Here is a 23,527-nt window from a genome sequence, read left to right on the forward strand (position 1 = left end):
AAAAAATTTAAATCTTTAAACTTTAAGATTATAAGTATTGTTGAAGGCATAATATCATTGTAGTATTTGTGGATAGGATAATAAACTTTGTGACAAACTTTGGATATTAATATTAGCTTCAGCATTTATATCAAATTTACTTGTTAGAACAAACTTTCTATTTACTTTATAATTAATAAGAGCAACTTGTTCATCCTTCCTCTTAGTTGAAAACTCAGTCACTAACATGTCATATATGTTGTCTGGCACATCCTGAGTGACATCTTCATTATCATCCTTGAGCATTTGGTTACTCTACAATAGCTAAGTGCAACTACTTACAGCATATCTACCTTATACCTTCGTTTGCTTCACTTGAAAATCCGGAAAGTAGGTAACATCTCCTACCATGCTCAACTAAAATTTAGACTACATTTGTTGAACAAAATGTTATAACATCTTCACTGACATTCTACACAACACATTATCTTCAACATAAATGTGAATTATCATCATATTCTCATTGTTTTCCATATTGACATCTTCCATGTTGTTAATATCACTAGTAACATCCAAATTGACTTCCACATTCAAGTACGTATTGAGGAATACACTTTTCACATTCATCTGATACAATTTGAGATTTAGAATACATGATAGTCTTGGTATCAATCCGATATCATCATAAAAAAATTCCATCTTCTTCAGCGGACAACCTAGTGTTTCCTAATTTGTCAATAACAACTTGTTCCACGTCAAGACTAATGAGATCAAAATCTTCATCTTCATGGGGAGTCATTTTAGTTTGAACATTATTTATAGCTTGTGTGCCCTTGGTTAACAATCTATATATCTCGATATTGACAACACACTCCAGAAATATGCTTTCATCATTACTTATTGTATCTTTACATAATGTCTCAACATTTTCTCCACATCTTATTCTACATGATCCTTCTTTCCTTTTGATGTAGATTTTATTTTCTCATTATGGATGTTAACAACATCAACATAGACTACAACAGTATCAACCTCAACATCTTCATGGACATGATCATCATCACTCAGATTCTCAAGAGTCACATCACCATTCTCCTTTTGAATTTGAGACACTATCAACATGTCAGACATGATGTCTGGCACATCTTGATCAACATCTTGATTTCTGATATTGGTTTCCTAGGTCTCCTCACCAAAATACTTTTGAATGAGATGATGATTTCTCATAGGCCCATACATGAGTCGTACATCAATCACATTTCCACCAACAGTTAGATTAGACTTATCAACATTTGTGGAGAGCAATATTTGAAACATACATCTTATAGATAAGATTCAACTGAATCGGAGGAACACCAATATCAACTTCACCAAATACAATATCATGTTTTTTATTGATCAAAACTCTAGAGATATGAGAAGGGACTCCAATAGGAAGAATTACACCATAATCATTAATCTTCTTTAACTTCTTCTAAACAACTATTGGTTGGTAAATATTGGGAGGACCTCCAGTCTGACCATAAGTCATCCCTTCAATGACAGCAGAATGGAGTCGCATAAAGGAACAATATAACCATTATGAATATGGTTAGAAGTATGTCAAAAGGCAAGCATCTACCCAAAGAACTATGGGAAGAAGTTGTGTCGACTGCGACATATATCCTGAAGAGATGTCTGACGAAGAAGCTAAAAGGAATCACGCCAGAAGAATGTTGGTCTGGTGTCAAGCCTAGCTTGAGTCATCTGAGGATTTTTGGATCTATAGCACATAGACATGTGCCAGATCAGTTAAGAAGAAAACTTGATGACAAGTCGAGTCAGATGATCTTGATAGGATATCATTCGCTAGAAGATACAAGTTGTTCGACCCAGTGAATAAGCAAGTGGTGATCAGTAGGGACGTGATCATATATGAGCTTAAGGAGTGGGATTGGACTGAGAATGTCAAGAAAGATTCAGTAAGAATCTTTTATGATGAACCAGCTAGTGAAATCGAAAGAGAAGTTCGACAGGAAGAAGTCAGATGTGAAGCAGGCCTAAGTAGACCTCAAAGAACAAGACATGTGCCTGCAAGGTTGCAAGAATGGGTGATTGCATCAGATGATGTGGTCGATGAAGAAGGTGAGATGGTACATTATTCTTTCTGCGCATATGTCAAACCTGTCAATGCAGCTGGGGCATTGAAAGATTCGAAGTGGATGAAAGAAATGGACGAAGAACTGAAGTCAATCGAAGTCAACAACACTTGGTCACTTGTCAAATTTCCCCAAGACAAGAAGGAAATCGATTTGAAGTGGGTATACAAGGTGAAGTTGAATCTCAAAGGAGAAGTGACTCGACACAAGGCGAGGCTTGTGGCGAAAGGATTTCTTCATAAAGAAGGAATCGAATTTGATGAAGTTTTTGCACCTGTTGCTAGGATCAAAACAATCAGGTTAGTTGTTGGTCTAGTAAACATGAACAACTGGCATATGTGTCATATGGATGTGAAATATGCATTCCTTAATGTCCCCCTAGAAGAATAAGTTTATGTTGCACAACCAACTGGGTTTGTGAAACAAGGCGGAGAAAGAAAGGTGTACAGGCTGCATAAAACCCTATACGGACTTAAACAAGCTCCAAGAGCTTGGAACAAGAAGATAGATAGCTTTCTAAGGGAGAAGGAATTCGTGAAGTGCAAATCTGAACATGGAGTATATGTAAGAAGAAGCAAGAGTGAATTGATTATATTATGCCTCTATGTCGATGACCTGTCGATGACCTGTTGATAACAGGTAGCTACAAGAAGGAGATCGATGACTTTAAAGGTCGTCTCAACAAGGAATTTGGAATGTCAGATTTGGGTGACATTTCATATTTCCTTGGAATAGAATTCTACAAGAGTGGTAGAGGTTTGATGATGCATCAAAGAATGTATGCAGGAGAAATACTCAAGAGATTTGAGATGCAAGATTGTAACCCATCGACTCCAGCTAAGCCCAGATTACAACTGTCGAAAGATTCAGATGAAGATGATATCGACCCAACCCAATATAGAAGATTTATTAAGTCACTTTGATACCTTTATCATACAAGACCTAACTTAGCATACAATGTAGGTATGGTGAGTAGGTTCATGCAGAAGCCAAAGGTATCACGTTTAGCAGCGGTAAAGAGGACACTAAGGTATCTAAAAGGAACTCTCGATTATGGCATTTTGTTTCCTGCAGATGGTGAAGGAAAATAATGCAAATTAGTGGGATACACCGACTCAAGTTGGTATAGTGATGTTGAGGATCAAAAATCCACAGTTGGCTATGTGTTTATGCTAGGTGGTGCACCAGTTTCTTGGAGTTCGAGAAAGGAACCAATAGTGGCATTATCGTCGTGCGAAGCAAAATACATAGCAGCTTCTCTTCGTGCATGTCAAGCAACGTGGATGGTGAATTCGGTCAAAGAGATAATAGAGAAGAGTCATTGAGCAATTACCATGAAGATCGATAACATGTCAGCTATCAATCTGGAAAAGAATATGATAGCACATGGTCGAAGCAAGCACATCAAAATGAGGTTCTATTATTTTTCAAGAGCATGTAGTAGGTGGGAAGATGAATGTAGAACATTGTAGAACTGAGAATCAGATTGCAGACATCATGACGAAGGGAGTGCAGGTCGAAGTGTTCAGAAGACTAAGAGTTATGATGTATGTGTTGGTGTAAGCCCTAGAGGCCAATACTTTTGGTACTTGTATCAAATTATTTATTAATAATAAAAGGATTTTTCTTTATTATGTTTGTTTAATAAAATCCCTAGAATAGCTAGTCCGTTTAATGTATCAAGTGTGACTTAATCATGAGATCCCATTAAACGTAAGGACAATATTCTTAAAGTATCTGTAGTCGAGCTTTGTTGTAAAGTGGGATAACATTAAAGCATTAAGACTATTATGTATATAAATTGATGATCACATCCCATGGATCATGGATAAGGAGTTATCAAGTCTTAAACATAAGTATGAATATTGAGAGTAATATTTATACTGGATTGACCCGCTATGAGAATACTATATAGAATGTTATGCTAAGTGCCATAAGTTATTCTCATGGTGATAATGGTGTATACCACCCTTTGACCTGAAACCATTATGTACCCTAGATGTAGAGTCGAGTGTCTTATTGTTGATCAAACATTATCCGTAACTGGATGACCATAAAGGTAGTTGATGGGTACTCCAAGAAGCATGTTGAGGGACATGAGTAACCTAGATGGAATTTACCCATCCTGCATAATAGGATAAATGTCTACGGGCCCAATATTAAACTGGACAAGGATGACACGGTTTATGCCTTGTGTTCAATATAGACATAAGGGCAAAAGGGTAATTATACACATAAGTATTATCACAAAAGGATTTGTCAGATCACATGACATTTTCGTGTCATGGGTAACAGTGATGTGTTGCTAGATACCGATCACTGTTTATTATGTTAAATACGTGATTTAATATAATTGCTAATGTCGCAATAACCTACAGGGTCACACACAAAAGAACGGATTAATGAGAGATACAGTAACTAAGGAACAGTGCACTTAAGTGAATTGTAGAACATCGTAAGGTACGATGTACTTAAGTAGAATATTAAATATGGTAAGGTATCACACACTTAAGTGATTTTGGCATATCATAAGATATGGGCCACATACACTTAAGTGGGTTTTTTAGCTGGCAGACCACACAAGTGGTTCTATAAATAGAACCCTTGTGCAGAAGAATGAGTGCAGTTGTAATTTCGTTTCTCTCCATCTCTCACTCAAAGCCTTCATTCGTAACAGCTAACACTGATATTTAAGGAATCCGTTCGTGTGGGCTGAGTAGAGGCGTTGTCACCATTCAAAGTTCGTGATCGCTCCCTAGATCTACATCAAAGGTTTCAATCGCCACAAGAGGTAACGATTCTATCACTGATCATGCCCATTCGTAAGGATCACAAAAGGAGAAATTTTTAAATTCTGTTACGTTTTGGATCGCTTTTCTCCTTCGGAATGTAGATAGCTCAGACACAATGAATTAGGTGGTGTGTTGAATTGTAATTCCTTATGTCGAAGTAGGTAGCTCGACAGAAGCAAGGAAGTGTCGAACCACCTAGTGTGTTGAGTTGTGTTAGTGTGTCGAAGTGTCGAAACATGTTGTTTCACACAGGATTTCGACTTAGGCATATTTTACTAGTGTTAGCTATTTTGAGCTTTTATAGTTTTGGGCTTTGGCTTGAGGTCCAAGTTAACCTAAATCTATAAATAGAGGGAGTAACCCTTATTTTTTTTAATGAAGTGAATAGAGTATTCATAATATTTGTAATTCACAGTAGTTTGCAGTTGCAAAGTGAATAAGAAGTTTTCCACAGTTTGTGGACAGAGAGAAACTCTGCAGAATTTTAATTCTTCTTCTCCTTCATCGTTTTTTACACTCTTTCTTTCTCCATTGTTCTTTTCTTTTCATTGCTATTGTGTGGGTAATAAAAATCTTGTTCATCAAGATTGATTGAAATTCTCCATAGATTTTGGGGAATTTCCAACAATGGATTGTAAAAAACTCGATATACATTGATTAGTATAACTTGTTCTTCTAATATAACTCAATTTGTCATATTATTAATTTTTAAATCAGATTGAAAGGTAATATATTTATTGACAAGTTGGTAAAATAAGCATTCCACATAAGTTATAATAAACTTAATTGAATATATCACAACAATCCCTAGTTATAACTATGGTGAAAAGTGGTATGTTAAGTCTTTCACTACGGTTGTTACGTTCTACTGTAGTAAAATATTGAGAAATCTATCAAAATACAGGCGTTGAATATCAAACTCATGACCTATACCTTTTACTACGTTTTTTTACAACCGTAGTGATATCTAACACGCTACTGGAGTTTTACTATGGTTACCAATCCAGGGTGATAAAACTGACACATACTACCATACCTTATGTTATCACGGTTGGTCAATCATAATGATATCCTTTTTTAATCGTGGTGAAAGGCTATTCGTAATGTTGAATGTAAATACATTTATTATCATAATTTTAATCGTTGTATACTTTTATAATAATATTCATTAAGAGGTTAAATTCAATGGTAAAAGTTTAAGTAACTCAAATCTCATCTATAACCGTTGAAGAAAGACCATTAATAACATAGTTTTTTTAGTTAAAAAATAGAGGTATAAATATCTTTCTGATTCTCATAAATATTTTAATTTTTGTTTTTAGTTGTTCAAAATATTTCCTTTAAAAATGATTTTTCTAATTTTATCATACTAAAACTATCGTTAATCCAATCGTTAAATAATAAGCGTTGCTAAAACCGTCGTTAATTTTGCCACTACATAGTACAAACTATTGTTAAGTTGCAGGAATGATCAAAAGGGATGAAAAATTTTAAGATGTCCACTCTTTGAAAAGAATATTTTGAGGGATTAAAAATGAAATTTGAGATATTTAGAAGATCACAAATATATTCAACTTTTAAATAAATAATATTAATTAAATTTTATTAAATAAAATAGTAAAATATTTTACTTATATTTGAGTCTATCTAATAAGACATTAAGAAATTTCCTTTTTATTATTTAAAAATGAATCGTGTATTTCTCCTAAATGAATTACTATAAATAAAAAATTCAAAAATAAATTATCGCAATACACATTTGAAGTATTAGCTCAATGGTAAGATTTTGATTTGAAATTCTAAAGTATTTTTTTCAAATTCTTTCAATTATTGTAAAACCAGTATGAATGTCATATCAATTAATTTTTTTAAAAATATATCATTTAGTTTTACCTCTAACTCCCCTTTATAGATTAAATAAGTACTGTTTCGAACAAAAAATTTAATTTTATCAGTAACTGTCGTTTTTAGATAATTAAACATAACAAAAGGTTTAAAAAAATTTAACATACATTAATTTAATACATATATGAAAAATGGTTTATTGTCTATAAAAAAGGATTACTTCAACTATTTTTTTCAAACAAATTGAAGATGGCTAGAGCAACAGGACTACTACCATTCATTGCCACCACCATCGGAGTCATGATCATCCTATTTCTAAGTAAATTTAATTTCTTAATTTATTTAAAAAATAATTAGAAATAATTAGATATAATTAGCTTTGAAATTCTTAAAATCTTATTTAATTAGTGAGACATTTAGGAAATGTTTAATCTATGTATATTATAATAAATATTTTTTTTTTAATTTATTGAATAACTAATATATCTGAATATGAATGGATAGCTTTAGAAAACGTCTTTGGTGAAGATTTTGAAATGGATGCGGCTAAATGTAGATCAAGTGGGGTTTGGCCACCATATGAATGTCCACCAAATAATCTGTTCAATAAAAAAGTGTACTCTTGTACAGACAATTTTATTGGAAGATGTGTTCCTCGTGTGCATGATGCATGTTGTGATTGTTTTTGCAAACACTATGGTCGTTCAAAAGGAGGTTTTTGTAAAACTCTTACATGGAAACAACCATCACCTCATAATTTTTGTCATTGCTATTGTTAGATGCTTATATTGTACCAATTACAAGTAGTAATCGCTACAAACAAATAATGTAGTTATATAATCTTATTAATGAATGATGAATGTCATTAATAAAATTTGATTTCAAAACATTTATCTCATTGTTATCTTTATGTGTCTTTTATTTTCATTTAACTTCTATTTTGATTAATAAAATTTCTAAATCTTTAAACTTAAAGATTATAAGTATTGTTGACGGCATAATATTATTTTAGTATTTGTGGATAGGATAATAAAGTTTGTGACAAACTTTGGATAGACCTGGACAAGGATCCAAAGCCCGACCCAAACCGCAGGGAACCGAAAGAAAAAAAGAATTGGGCGGGTTAAGATGGATTAGCGGGTGAATGGGTTTAATTAATGGGTTAAACCGGTTCTTAATGGGCGGGTCTGGGTAGGTTTTACTGAATCGCGGGTACCCTGACCCGCCCAGTTGATAGACCTAGGCAAAACTATGTTGTTTTGCATTAGGGTTTACTATCACTCTCAATCTCATACTTCTAGTCATTTTCTCTCATTCTGTTTGTTGTTCTCTCCTTCACTCCTCATCCGCACACCATCATCACTCACCAACCATAGCTTCAACCCTCACCACCCACCACATATACATCATCACTCACCATCCACTATCATTAACCACCATCAAATGAAGTTGTGGTGTTCATTCAAATCTTCTCTCACACCACAAAGTCATATCTTCAACTCTCACCACCCACCATTAATCCACCATCGGAATGAGGTTCGAAGGATCTAGCATCGTTGATACTTGGAAAGCTTGAATTTGTTATTCATTATTTGTAAGTTTGATTCTTCATTCTTTGTTTTTATCTTATTTTTTTATGTGTATGATTTTGTTCTTTGTTTTGTACATGATTTCCAAATCGTGTTTTGTCCATCATACGAAGTTTTGTTAATTCATCTTCAACTCTCCTCTCACACCATCCGAAAGTTTGATACCTGGAAAGCTTGCAAGTAAGAGGTCCTGACATAACTTTTATCAGTTTGACTGTCCATTAACAACAATTTTAAGGATGGGTTCTTTGTAATGCAAAAGTTTGGTAGTTATAATTGGGTCATAGCTAGTCTACTTCTATTATTAAAAAGTCTAAAATCTAAAGTCTACAGAATTTTAGTAACTTTTTTTTGGTGTGGTACTCTTTATCATATGTTGTATCATTCTTTATCTTATGATGTTATTGATGTTTTATTTGGACAGATGGATCAATGTCAAAGTAGCATGGAAAGAGTCTTAGAGCAAGAGCAATGTAATTGTAAGTGTATTCGACTTCGTGTCTTTGAGATGTATGCTAATTGGGACTATATGTGTTGTATGCATATGAATTTGGGTTAAATTGGGGTTGTTTTTAACTGATTTTGAAATTGTTTTCAAACTGATTTAAAGCTAACTAGTAGTGTATGAGATTGTTTGAAATGTATGTTAATTGAGTCTGTTTGTATGTCCTGTATGCATATGAATTGGGGTTGTTTTAAATTGATTATTAAAGTGTAGATGAACAAGTCATTAGATTGGATTAAGTTGTAGGATTTGAATACAATTATTGAAATTATTACTGGTATACTCATGCTGATGATCATTTTTTATGTCATGAATATGTTGTATACTTAATCCCATTTTTTAATCTCATTTAACCTGTTTAATTTTTATTTATTTTATAATATTTTCAGTGTTGAAGTAAATCATTTAATCCTTGATCAAGACAAAATCATTATTCCAAAATTGTTGAACTTAGATATTAATTTTCAATGTCAATTTACTTGGTTTAGCATTTAATTTGTATTTTTCAGTTTATGTTCTAAACTACATCAGCAACGACTTTAATAATATATATCACTAGGTTAGCCAATACTTTTATATCTTTCTAATACTTTAATAATATATATCACTTATTTAGCCAATACTTTTATATCTTTCCAATAATTATTTAGAATGAAACTTATTTAATTGAGATGCTAAATTTATTCTAAAAATTATTTTTGTTGTTAATCATTCTAATCATAGTTTTAATAACAGTAGTGTTATTCTAAGAATTTATATTGTTATTGTTGTCTTTGTTCTGATTCTTATATATCAATGTAGTAGTGTTCTAAGTATTGTTCTAGTGTGGTTATTGTTGTCTTTGTTCTGTCTCTTTACAATTCTTCTTTATGTATCAAGTATCATTACTCTCTTTACAAAGTTTTTATTGTTAATCATAGTTTTAAATCTAATAGTGTATGAATTGGAACTGTTATTTGTTGATTGGTAGTTCTTGATTGGCTCCTTCGTTATTTCAGTGACTGGTGAGCCTAATCAAAATCTACCAATTAATGAAGTAGGTTCAACTATGCAACCTACAAAGAAGAGTAAATCTAGTGCAAGTGGTTCTAGGCAATCATCTGCTTGTTGGGAACACTTTATTAGATTACCTGATGACCTAGTTGATGCACCCACTGCAGCCTATAAACACTGTCATAAAAAATACTTGTGTGACCCTAGGACTCACGACACCACCAATTTGAACCACCATATTTTAAAATGTCCTAAGAAGCCCCTTGTTGTGTCAACTGACCTCACACAAACTATTCTAACATACCCAACTATAGATGGTAATTAGTCCAAGTTAGCTCTAGATTTGACAAGAAAGCTTGTAGAAGTGCTTTGTCAGTTTTTGTAGTTCTAGATGAGCATCCATTTAGTGCATTAGAGGGTGAAGGGTTTAAATTTTATTCCAAAGTAATGCAACCCCAATTTACCATCCCATTTAGGCGTACGGTATCTAGGGACTGTTTTCAGGTACACTTGGATGAAAAACAAAAGTTAAAGGCTTTTTTTAAGTCTGACTGCAATAAGGTAGCACTTACTACTGATTGTTGGACTTCTATACAAAATCTAAACTACTTGACCCTTACGGCACACTTTGTGGATAACGAATGGAAGTATCAAAAAAGAATTATAAGCTTTGCCGTAATTCCAAACCACAAGGGTGAAACTGTAGGTAGGAAGATTGAAGAAGTGTTAAAGGATCGGAGAATTAGGAATGTGTCAACCATAACTGTTGATAATGCCACTTCAAATGATATTGATGTGACATATCTAAAGAGAAAAATAGCAAATATGAATGGGTTAATAGGGGATGGAGAGTGTTTTCATATGAGGTGTTCAGCTCATATTTTGAACTTGGTGGTAAATAAGGGTTTGAAAGATAAACATTTATCTGTAACTAGTGTTAGGGATGCTGTTAGATTTGTTAAGTCTTCACCTCATAGGGCGGCCAAGTTTAAAGAATGCATTGAATTTGCTGGAATAACTTGCAAAAAATTAGTATGTCTTGATGTTTCAACTCGTTGGAACGCGACATATTTAATGCTAGAGGTTGCGGAGAAGTTTCAACTCGCTTTTGAAAAGCTTGAGGATGAAGAGTCGAGCTATAGGGAGTTCTTTGGAAAAGGTAATCCCCCTAGTAATGATGATTAGGACATTGTTAGGGATTTTAGCGCTTTTCTAAAGTTATTCTATGAAGCAACTAAGATTTTTTCCACCTCTCAAAATGTGAGTTTGCATACTTGTTTTCACCAAGTGTCTGCCATTTATTGTGAGTTGAAGCAAGCTACTTTGAACTTAAATGATTTTTTTGCAAGTGTGGGTGGAGATATGATGGAAAAGTATAATAGATATTGGGGGAGTATTGATAAGATGAACAAGATGATATATTTTGGTATTATTCTTGATCCAAGATACAAGTTAAGTTACATTGAGTGGACGTTTAAGAACATGTATGGAGTTGGATCAATGTTTGGTAGTGACTTGGTAAAATCTATAAAAGAAAATTTACAAAAGTTATATGATTGGTATAAGAAAGCTTATGACCAAGAACACAATTCCACATAGCCTCTTGGTAGTGGTGGAAACAATGTCTTCATTGATGAAACAATTGCATATATTGCCCGTTCATCATTTATGGCTAGAGCCGATGCTTTTGAGAAACATTTAGAGGAACAAGACTCCATTGATCAACAAAATGAGCTTGAGGTGTATAATTCTAGTAAGTGTGTCAAAAGGGATCCTAACTTTGACATTCTTGTGAGGTGGAAACGCAATTCAGTTGAATATCCTATTTTATCTATAATGGCTAAAGATATTTTAGCCACACCAGTGTCTATTGTTGCTTTTGAAAGTGCTTTTAGCACAGGAGGGAGAGTCATAGAAACATATAGGAGTTCTCTAACTGCTGAAATGGCTGAGGCTTTAATTTGCACTCAGAATTGGTTAAGGCATTCTTTTACCTATTTCAAATATATGAATCTCATGGAAGATTTTGAGCTTTCAGAAGATATTGTAACAGGTAAATTTATTACTGAATTTTGAATAAATATGTTGTAATGTTGTATAATTATGTCTTTCTAAAAAATTGTTTATTTACTTATTTTAGAGTTTCAACAAATATCTTCAGCAGCAAGAGGAGTATCGGGTGTCTCATCATCACAGTCTCAACCACAACCTTCAGGTTGTGCTTGAAATGAATGTATGTATATCATTATTTACTTATTACTTTTTTTAACTAATGTTTATGTTGTCCAATTTTTAAGGTCAACTATGTTTTTTGATTTTTTGGAGTCATGCATGACCTATATATATGAGTTTCTGGCCAGTACGTACCATTGATCTAACTTACTGAAGTGATGAAACGGTTTATTATATCAAAGAGTTTTGTTCCCTCTCTTATGGAAACTAGTAAGTGATGAAACATTAATACTTTTTACACATCTCTTGGTATTTCAAAATCAATATATAATTGCTTTATGATTATATGTAGGACTCCGGTTTGAAACATTAATACATTTCAAAAATGATGAAACATTAATACTTTTTACACATCTCTTAGGTATTTCAAAACCAATATATAAAAGTGATGAAACATTAATATTTTTTACACATCTCGGTTTTTCTCTTAACTAATAGACTTGGTAACAACGGTTATATGTAGGACTCTGGTTTGAAAATTCTTGTGAAGTTGGTGTCTTTTCAAAACTTACCAATGCCTATTGGTTGGTTGCCATTGGAGCCTGTGAAATTTTCTACAGGTTCTATTTTGCTTTATATTTAAGTTTTTTCCTTTGTTCGCAATTGGAATGAAATTTTCATTACAATCACCTTGATGAATAAATTAACTTTGTGGTTTGATTTGATATAGTACATTTGAGGCTGAGTTATCAAATGTTATCCATATGATCAAAACTTTTGTTGGTGGAACTCGTATCGGTGGTCGTCTTTGTATTGGTAAAGAAATGTTCCTTAGTTACTTGAATAGTGTATGGATCAGTTACACATTTTCTTCCTTTAATAAAAGGATAAAAAGATGGTTGTATTAGTTTCTTATGTTTATTATTTTTGAATTATTAGATTTTAAACTATTGTCTAACTATTGTCTAATTTAAGTTACTATTGGTTAGCAGGAAACACAAAGGGGCTTCTATTGTCCCATACCATCACAGGCCAAGATGAAAAAAGACCCTGGAAAAGGTACTTGACAACCTCAATCCAAGAGAGAAGCATGTGATTAGATGGACTTGGGAGTTTCATAGTGGTCACATTGACTGAACCTCATATTAGTTTTCTTTGTTGTTTTTTATGAGCCGTTTTACTGCATAATTAATTACTGTTTTTTTGTCATATTAATTGTTGTACAATATTTTCACAGTATTGTTGCAATCTAACTGTTGTGATATTTGCGATTTGCGCGAAAATATGTTCTCTTGTGATTTGCTATTGTTCTATTTTATTGGTTTCATTTGTTCAGGATGAATCTTTAAAGACAAAGCATTGAATCATTCAAAGTAAAGCTCATTAATTAATTATAGTTAGACTATTAGTGGATATTACTTTGAATTTGTCATAGTTGTAATAATTTGTATATTGTAAGTTTTGAATATGTCATAGTTGTACTATATATTGTATCATCTTTAAAATGTCCAACCTGAGGTTTGGCCTATTATTAAGTTTAATATGATAAGAATAATTTTAGTTTCTAAACAAATACCCAAAATGTGTCATTGGGCTTAAAATGAATCAACCTAATAACCCGAATAAACCGCTTAAACTAACCCGCAATCCGCACAAACCGAACCCGTCCAAACCGTGTTGATATTGGGCGGAAATGGGCCTTCATATATGAACCATGGGTTGGACTGGGTGAGGTTTTTGGGCCTGAAACCGCCCAGCCCGGCCCATTGTCCAGCCCTAACTTTGGATATTAATATTAGCTTCAGAATTTATATCAAATTCGCTTGTTAGAACAAACTTTCTATTTACTTTATAGTTAATAATAAGAGCAACTTGTTCATCCTTCCTCTTAGTTGAAAACTCAGTCACTAACATGTCATATATGTTGTCTGGCACATCCTGAGTGACATCTCCATTATCATCCTTGAGCATTTGGTTACTCTACAATAGCTGAGTGCAACTACTTACAGCATATCTACCTTAGACCTTCATTTGCTTCACTTGAAAATCAGGAAAGTAGGTAACATCTCCTACCATGCTCAACTAAAATTTAGACTACATTTGTTGAACAAAATACTATAACATCTTCACTGACATTCTACACAACACATTGTCTACAACATAAATGTGAATTATCATCATATTCTCATTGTTTTCCATATTGACATCTTCCATGTTGTTAATATCACTAGTAGCATCCAAATTGCCTTCCACATTCAAGTACCTATTGAGAAATACATTTTTCACATTCATCTGATACAATTTGAGCTTTAGAATACATGACAGTCTTGGTATCAATTTGATATCATCATAAAAAACTTCCATCTTCTTCAGCGGACAACATAGTGTTTCCTAATTTGTCAATAACAACTTGTTCCACGTCAAGACTAATGAGATCAAAATCTTCATCTTCATGGGGAGTCATTTCAGTTTGAACATCATTTATAGCTTGTGTGCCCTTGGTAAACAATCTATATATCTTGATATTGACAACACACTCCAGAAATATGCTTTCATCATTACTTATTGTATCTTTACACAATGTCTCAACATTTTCTCCACATCTTCTTCTACATGATCCTTCTTTCCTTTTGATGTAGGTTTTATTTTCTCATTATGGATGTTAACAACATCAACATGGACTACAACAGTATCAACCTCAACATCTTCATGGACATGATCATCATCACTCAGATTCTCAAGAGTCACATCACCATTCTCCTTTTGAATTTGAGACTCTATCAACATGTCAGGCATGATGTCTGGCACATCTTGATCAACATCTTGATTTCTCATATTGGTTTCCTAGGTCTCTTCACCAAAATACTTTTGTATGAGATGATGATTTCTCATAGGCCCATACATGAGTCGTACATCAATCACATTTCCACCAACAGTTAGATTAGACTTATCAATATTTGTGGAGAGCAATATTTGAAACATACATCTTATAGATAAGATTCAACTGACTCAGAGGAACACCAATATCAGCTTCACCAAACACAATATCATGTTTTTTTTATTAATCAAAACTCTAGAGATATGAGAAGGGACTCCAATAGGAAGAATTACACCATAATCATTAATCTTCTTTAACTTCTTCTAAACCACTGTTGGTTGGTAAATATTGGGAGGACCTCTAGTCTGACCATCAATCATCCCTTCAATGACAACTCCTTGCATGAGTCTCATAAAGTCCATAAGTAGTAATTCAGGAGAATGTGTAAGATGTTGAAACATCTTGTAAGACATCTTGTTTTGCTTCTCAAGTTGACAAACTTCAACAATATTTGTTTCTCATGTGTTGTCTAGATGTCGTTGTATCATGAAGATTGGGCGGACAGGTATTGATAGAGGACTCTTTTCCGATGGCTCTGGGGTGAGGGACGTTCTAAATGCCATGATAGCGGGGGCACGAGAGGCAGCGTAGGAACATGGGGCCCGAGTCTATCATGCATAGTAGTTTATAGTATTTGTATTCTAAATTTATTATCGTTTGTATTTTAATTTGATTTATTTCGATTTTATTGTGCACTATGGATTTATTAATTTATATATGTCATTTTCATCATATCGGTTGTATGATTTAATTTATATAATAAAAAAATAAAAATTGATAGTATAATCATAACATAACGTCAAATTCATCAGAGCATTTCTAAATCAAAGTCTGAAATTATTGTCTGGTTTCAGAGATGCATCTTCGGATCATGTCTGATGTGAATACGGAAATGCATCTACAGGTCAATTTATTCTTTTTTTTAAAGTATTTCAGTGAGAAATGCAGGATGTACATTGAGTTGTTCCGGAGATGTATCTCCGGAATAAATTTTGAAAAAAATATTGGGTATCACTCGATTTTTTTGACGTTTCGAATTAGTGTATGGGACCTCCGAGGATGTATCTTCGAAATCTGAGAGATAATTTTAAATTCTTATACAGTGTTTTTCAACTTAGGATTAGAAAATTTCAATTTACTTTCTTTCTATTCTAGTTTGCCTTGTTCATCCATTCAAATTCTTCAGTGTTTTATTCATTAATCCTATCAATATATACTACTGCAAGACTACAACGTCAATTCATGGATAAGCTAGTTTTTGAGGTGTCTCACAATCACAAATAATTTAACAAGTCTTTCGAGATTAAACGTAGTGGGTTTTATAGTATACAATTTTACTTTTACTTGTGGACAAGTCATACCTTCTTTCACTTTTTTATTAAAGAAACGGCTATAACTCTTGTAATCATTTTCTGTCTATTATGATATAATTAAAAAAATTGTATAAATATGAATAGTATGGCGGTTTAGCCGCCACAATTCCATAAAACTGAATTTGCTCAGCCACGGCAAAATAAATTGTGAAAGAGATTTGAAAAGATAAAATGTTTGAGAAAAATGTATGTAATGTAATGAACTATCCTCTAATTTGAAGTCATTCGATATGTCAATAAAATTTGATACAATAAAGTATCATTATGCGTTAATTTTAACGAGTCACTAATATGATTTAATAGAAATTAACAAAATTATATCTAATTAGACTAATAATTTTTTTTTTCTAATTAGATGCCTCCGAGCATTTAACATGTCATTTTCTCTTTTATATCCGGTAACTTCATATTTTTATATTGTCAAAATTATTTATGTTATTATTTACTAATCAAAATTTAATTATTTAAAAAAAAACACTTTTACTAATATATTAAAAACGAAATTTTTGGTAATGTAAAAGAAATTATCAATACGATTATTTTCGCAGCTTTTAAAAATCAAGCATTCTTATCGATATTTTGTAAATTTTCGGTGACGAAATATCATAAATTTTGAAAAATTTGGTAGTTTTCTGGAAAACCCCAAAATCATACCGGAAATTATTGAAATTTCCATAAAACTACTAAAACTTTTGGAAATTTCAAATTTTTGGATATTCAGAAAATTTTGTCCATACTCATAATTTCCGATAATGTAGAAAAATATTTTACTTGTATGATTTAGAGCTGGTAGAATCTTCTACAGATTTTACGCAGTTCTTCATGCGATATATTTTTTATGTAACAAGTTTAATTTAAATGTTTTCTTGTCTCTATGATATTGATAGTTTATTTTTTATATGTTGTAATTAACCGATATTTGAGTCTCGGTCTGAAGTATTAGCACTGGCACAGACTATTGGTAAACATCATGGTATTATTATTGTGACTGTTTGTTCTGATACTGCAAATGGGAAGCGAGGTAGGAAAGATAAATTGATTATGGATTGTGAGAGAGAAGGAAAATACAAAAGGAATAATGCATCTAAAAGCAATAATTTTTCAGAAGGCATTTATAGTATGAAAGTTAAATGTACTTTTAGGCTGAGATTTGTGTCAAGTGATAATGGTTGGAAGGTTATGGTTAGGTGTGGATTGCACTATCATAAATTATCTAAGAATTTAGAAGGTCATAACATATTGATTGTCTAAAAGATCATGAAAGACAGTTTTTCAATGACATGACGAAGTACAATATGACTCCAAGGCACATCGTTGCTACTTTGAAAGACAAAGATTCAGAAATCTTCACCAGTGTTACACGGGTGTATAAAGCTAGAGCTACATACAATACGAGCAAGAGAGGTCCATTGACAGAAATGCAAATGTGTTGAGTCTTATTCATAGAGAAAAATACATGTGTTGGACTGGAAATAAGGAAGACTCAAATGTTGTTGCTGATATCTTTTGGAAACATCCTGATTCAGTGAAGTTGTTGAATATGTTTGATTTGGTGTTGATTTTTTACTGTACATACAACACAAATAAGTAATGGCCAGATGCTGATTTTTGATATCTTTTGACATATTTTCATTTATCATATTTTTTATTATGTGCATTATGATCATACAGGTACCGACTACCACTGCTTAGATGTTGGTGTTACGTCAACAAAGTTGACGTTTTTAGTTGGCTTTGCCTATTTGAAACATGAAAGGGAGGAGAACTTCAAATGGACGCTGGAGAAGCTCAAAGAGTTGTTCTCTTCCGAGAATTTGCCACCGAATATTGTGGTGACGGACCAGGAACTTGCGTTGAATCAGAAAGACAAGAACTTGGCATGGATCTATGGAACAACATCATGTATGCTAATAGAGAAATTGAGTTTGTCGAACACTTGAAGCACTTTGAGACTGTTTGTGTTGATATTCCTTTATTTGTTAAGTATGTGAGTGAAACATGGTTGACACCTTATAAAAAAAGATTTGTTGTTGCTTGGACTAACAGAGTTACTCATTTAGGGAACACAACAACGAATAGGTACATAGACGTCATTTTAATGTTATTACATTACTAACATAATTTAACATATATTTCTATTTATGGTTTTTAGGGTGGAGTATGCTCACGGAGACCAAAAAACATGTTAACAACAAGTCAGGGAAATTTGTGTCGAAGTTGGAATGTTGTGAACACCATGTTAAAGTTGCAGCTAGGTTCAATCATAATCTCGTTTCAAAAAAGTATTGTCAACATTGAGCATCGGTATAACACTCCATTATATACCAACTTGCACGATTTTGTTTCAAGACGGTGTATACAACACATTGAAAAGGAACTATAAAGGGTAAAGTTTATTGGTGCAAGCCAATAAGCATGTGGTTGCTTCATTAGAACAGCACATGAGATACCGTATGTGTGTTGACTTGTCGGTTTCCAAATACAAGACAATATTGTTCCTTTAGAACCAATTAATGTTTTTTTAGAAGAAACTACACATTGAAGAGTATGATGTCAGTCATGAAGAAAGTGGTACACAATTGAATTTAGAAGCAGAGTGTGAAGAGTTGAAGATATATTTCAATATTTTGGATATTGTAGGCTAGAGGATGTTGAGGAAAAAGGTTTGAGAACTAACACATTCATCTACAACTTCTATGTGTCCACTGTCGGTGAAGTACAAGCCAAATAGGGGAGTTAAGAAGAGCAAAAATGGTCAAGAGAGTGATGTGCATCGTGATCCTTCATAGTGGGAGTATGGTGAGGGCTCGTAGGGAGTTAGACTACAAAGAGATCATGCACAAAACCATTTGGAAGTCAACCGTCAAGTATGTCGGCTAGAAGCAATCTCCACTGCATCTTCGAAAGATGTTTACTTGTCTCAGTTTCATGATTTCTTACATCCTTACACTGATGACGTCGTTGATGTGCGTGACGATGTAAATTGTGATTTTCGTACTATTGCAGCTTTACTTGGATGGAGCGAAGAGTCATGGTCATTGATTCGGACACAATTAAATACTCCAATTTGTTTTATGACACGGTCTTTATAGTTAGGAATGTGTTACGAATAGAACACTTGGGTTTGCAGGGTACTGATAAATGGATGACAATTCCTAATATGGGTTACCTATTGCTTGTAGATACGGTGTCGTTTTGTCTCTTTGTCAAAGAGACTTAACATCTTATTTTTTCCTCTTGTCTTAGCTCCACCTATGTATACAAACAGGCATAAAATCATTGATGTTGATTTTGTCAACAACAATCATTTGATTAAGGTAAAGTTGAAATTTGGTTGTCAATTGCCTCTTGTCGCTGACCGTTGGAGACAATAGTGTACCAAAGATACAAATGCATTAAAATCAACATATGTATGATGCATTAGACACTAAGAAGATAAAATTAGAAAGTCATCCTAATTTATTTTGTATTCTTGTATGTAGCACAAATTTTATTATATGTATATATTTTATCATATAGTTTTTTTATCAAATTAGTTATTCTAGAAAAATTAATGCAAGAAAAAATGAACAATTTTCACTCACTCTATACCAATAATTTTACAATTTTTGAAATTTTGTGGCAAATACCAGAAATTCTACCATTTCCGAAATTTTGTTGTAATTCTCGAAAATTTTACAATTTCCATTAAAAGATTACATGTCTCCACCAAAATTTCAAAAGTTTCGGTATGCGTGTACTGAAAATTTCAAATTATTGGTACTTTTGTCTTTGTTTTTGTTAAAAAAAATATAATTTTCAAAAATTTCCGAAAAGACAATGCATATTTCAAAAATCATGGTATTTGATGAAGAATACAACAATAAAATTACTCTACTCCGTCAGAGCCTCCTTTTTTGACCGTGTCATATAACAATCCAATTTCAATTTGTTTTGGTGAATTGTCTAATTTAACTTCTTTTTCATTAGAATGTCGTTTTAAAGGAATTATAGAATGTCATTTAACTCCAATTTGCAATTATGGGGGTTTTAATGTATTTGTTTGTGCTGTATTTTGGTATTATAACCCAAATCAACCACTGTTTTAGCAATAGCATGATCATGACATGCTTGCCCAAGAAACATGGTACACTATTCATATTTGGAGATTCTCTATTTGATAATGGAAACAACAACTACATCAATACAACCACAGATTATCAAGCTAATTATCCTCCTTATGGACAAACTTTCTTCAAATATCCTTCCGGCAGGTTTTCCGACGGACGCATGATACCAGATATTGTTGGTACTATTTTTTTAAAGCATGTACTTATTTTGTTGTGCTAGTATATAGACTCGAATTGTCCTCTAAACACGAATGAAAGTTGATTCGTGTTTTGAATCTTGAAGTCTGCTCTAACTCTGATGAGTCCTGCAGCTGAATATGCCGGGTTGCCATTGCTTCCACCATATTTGCATCCAGGTCACCCTGAATATGTCTATGGAGTTAATTTTGCATCAGGAGGATCTGGTGCACTCTCACAAACATCTCAAGAAAGTGTAAGCTCAGTCTTTAAATTCATTGGTTATTACTTTACCTATTTTAACTATGAAATTTAAACTACATGCTAAATTTATGGTTGTTAACATATATAGGTGATAGACTTGAATACTCAGTTGAGTTATTTAAGAAAGGTGAAGAAATTATTCAGGGAGAAACTTGGACATGAAAAAACAGAGGAATTGATGTTCAAATCTGTGTACTTGTTTAGTGTTGGAAGCAATGATTATGGTACTCTTGTTGATCCAAACTCAGGTGTTGTTCTACCTGTTGATCATCAACAATTTGTTGATAATGTCATTGAAAACCTCTCAAATGTCATCAAAGTAGGTCAAGTTTTATTAAATGATTTCTTAATATGATTAAACATCCTTGTTTTATAAGATCTTAAATATAATTTTGTAGGAAATTTATGAGCTAGGTGGAAGGAAATTTGGGTTGGTTAATGTAGGCCCTATAGGTTGCTCTCCAAGCATAAGAATATTGGTAAGAAAATATGAATGCTTAGAAGAAATTTCAGCAGTGGCAAAACTACACAATAAGAAACTCACAGAAATGGTTCAGAAGCTAGAGAATCAGCTAAAGGGGTTCATATATTCAGTCACTGATTTCTATAGTGCACTTTCTCAAGTGTTGAAATACCCTTCAAAATATGGTATTCACTCATGCAAACTAATAATTTATTATGTTGTGAGCATATATATTATAATCATTGTTTTTTTTTTGGAAAGGGTTCAAAGAAGCAAGTAGAGCATGTTGTGGTAGTGGGCCTTATAGAGGAGAAGACAGTTGTGGAGGAAAGAAAGGGATAAAAGAATATGAGTTATGTGAAAATGTGAGTGAACATGTGTTCTTTGACTCTCATCATCCTACCGATAAAGCGAATCAGCATTTTGCCAGATTGATTTGGAATGGAAATGGAAATGTCACATGGCCTTACAATCTAAAACAACTTTTTGAAATTTGAGTCTTGTAACAAAACAAAACAGTGTTTTCTTGTTTTGATTCCCTTTCAAAATAAAATGTATCTAATATGAACAATTGAAATTTCGGCAATTGCACCGGACAACATGCGAAATAATGCTAACCAGATCACAAATACTTGATAAATTGATCAAAGAAAAGGATTGAATTAGCACCACTAGTGGTAACTTATCACTACTGGTTTCATTCATCCTATAATTTCAATGCAGTTGACCATGTACCTTGCACACTAGGGTGTTTGGTTACATGCCGTGTCCTCAGTTTTATTACTTTCCTTCCGAGTGCATTCCTCAGCCTGGTAGCATGCAGAAGTATCTCCTCTGGATCCATATTCTTCACACACACCACTCGATCGTTATGGTTCTCTGTTTCGCACAGGAGAATCATTGGTTACAATTAACGAAAAGAAAACTTAATGACAAAGTTACTAGCGATCCCGGGAATCTTACTGTAAAAAGCCTTTAGATGTGGATGCTGACCACGAATCATTTCAGTGGCCACCTCTAACTGAGGAGTCGACTCCTTAAACGCTGGCATATGAGACTCCATAAATGCCCTATCAAATATTAAAAACTCAAAGTAAGAATTCCCTGTACAAAGATTATTCATAGCAGCACAATCCATGCTTTAGTACTAGGTAAAATGCAAATGCAAGCAGAAGATGCATAGATTCACTATGATTATCAAAACTTAAGAGTAAATGTAAACATTTTCTCAAACCAGAGTTGTCAATCCAAATCCAAAATGGCGGTGCGGGGCGGCCCATCCCAAAAATGGTTGTGACTTACTGTAATTCATATTGAATTTATTCTTACTGTAATGCAGAAACCTTATTACTTATACATGAACGTGATTTGAGATTAGGCATAAATCAAAATTTGAATAAAAGCAAGAAAAAATTAATCTTTTTCCTAATAATTCCACAAATCGAAATAAAATAAAAACTTGATGGTTCCTGAAAGCATAAATCGATGAAATGGAAAATTAACGAAGCTAAAGAAAATGATTGGTGTATGTATACCTTATACCTTTGCTACTTCCACCCCAATCGCTATAACTAACAACAAGCTTCTTAAGTTGCCAAATTCCCCGCAGAGCCATTTGATCGTAAAACCCGATGACCGGCGGTTGTGAAGCGGATGACGGTGGACGGAGACGGAGGCTCTGTGTGCTGTGCCGTGTTTAGGGTTCTAACCTTACAGAGTGCGTTTCAGTGAATAAGTGGTGAATTTTATTTTCCCACTTTTTAACCAAAATAGTTTTAATTTTAAATTTAAGTTTTATTAGCTTCGAATTAAAACTTTCTCTAACTCTTTTTGGGTAAAAAAATTGAGACAAGTTTAGAGGATAACATCAGACACAGTGTTTTATTTTATTTTTGAAAATATAAAAATATTACGTCCGGTGAAAAACAATACAAGAAGAGGGTGTCAATCCAAGTATCGCTGGGCTTAGAGATAACCCATAAAGCAAGAATTGTTTTTCTTTAACACAACATAAACTAAAAAAGTAATGCAAATTTTAACTAATACTACAACATTTATCCCCACCCCTAATATTATACCATTTTTTTACTAAAATGTTGTTTAAATAGTTATTTGTTCTTAACACTTGTCACACAGATGACTTTTTCATGGACTACCTAACAATAAGACTATGTTCAGTACACTCTTGCATCCACATGTACTTCTCTTGGACTACCTAACAATGAGACTCTATGTTAATCTTTATCTGAT

The 23,527-nt window shown here is 33.1% G+C and overlaps 3 protein-coding genes across 4 annotated transcripts; 2 read left to right on the forward strand and 1 right to left on the reverse strand.

Annotated features, from left to right (window-relative positions):
* The first annotated feature begins 10,288 nt into the window (after positions 1-10,288).
* Positions 10,289-13,354, forward strand: LOC127138011 (zinc finger BED domain-containing protein RICESLEEPER 2-like). Its single transcript, XM_051064417.1, has 8 exons — positions 10,289-11,000; positions 11,130-11,359; positions 11,441-11,894; positions 11,982-12,056; positions 12,537-12,633; positions 12,744-12,861; positions 13,006-13,072; positions 13,350-13,354. Exons 1-8 carry the CDS (start codon positions 10,289-10,291, stop codon positions 13,352-13,354), a joined length of 1,758 nt encoding a protein of 585 aa, XP_050920374.1.
* Positions 13,355-20,212: 6,858 nt separating this feature from the next.
* Positions 20,213-21,863, forward strand: LOC127076217 (GDSL esterase/lipase 1). Its single transcript, XM_051017804.1, has 5 exons — positions 20,213-20,552; positions 20,685-20,806; positions 20,903-21,133; positions 21,213-21,462; positions 21,539-21,863. Exons 1-5 carry the CDS (start codon positions 20,285-20,287, stop codon positions 21,772-21,774), a joined length of 1,107 nt encoding a protein of 368 aa, XP_050873761.1. The 5' UTR covers positions 20,213-20,284; the 3' UTR covers positions 21,775-21,863.
* LOC127076218 (54S ribosomal protein L51, mitochondrial) lies at positions 20,345-23,093 on the reverse strand. 2 transcript variants are annotated; one of them, XM_051017806.1, is made up of 4 exons: positions 22,813-23,093; positions 22,241-22,347; positions 22,013-22,156; positions 20,345-20,735 (listed from the first exon to the last, which is right to left on the reverse strand). In XM_051017806.1, the coding sequence occupies exons 1-4, from the start codon at positions 22,890-22,892 to the stop codon at positions 20,731-20,733; spliced, it is 336 nt and encodes a 111-aa protein (XP_050873763.1). In that variant the 5' UTR covers positions 22,893-23,093; the 3' UTR covers positions 20,345-20,730. The 2 variants fall into 2 exon arrangements, with proteins under 2 accessions (XP_050873763.1, XP_050873762.1); XM_051017805.1 differs by lacking the exon at positions 20,345-20,735 and having other exon boundaries at positions 21,744-22,156.
* Between the last annotated feature and the right edge of the window lie 434 nt (positions 23,094-23,527).

This window comes from Lathyrus oleraceus, chromosome 4, assembly GCF_024323335.1.
Source record: "Lathyrus oleraceus cultivar Zhongwan6 chromosome 4, CAAS_Psat_ZW6_1.0, whole genome shotgun sequence".
NCBI classification, from domain to species: domain Eukaryota; kingdom Viridiplantae; phylum Streptophyta; class Magnoliopsida; order Fabales; family Fabaceae; genus Lathyrus; species Lathyrus oleraceus.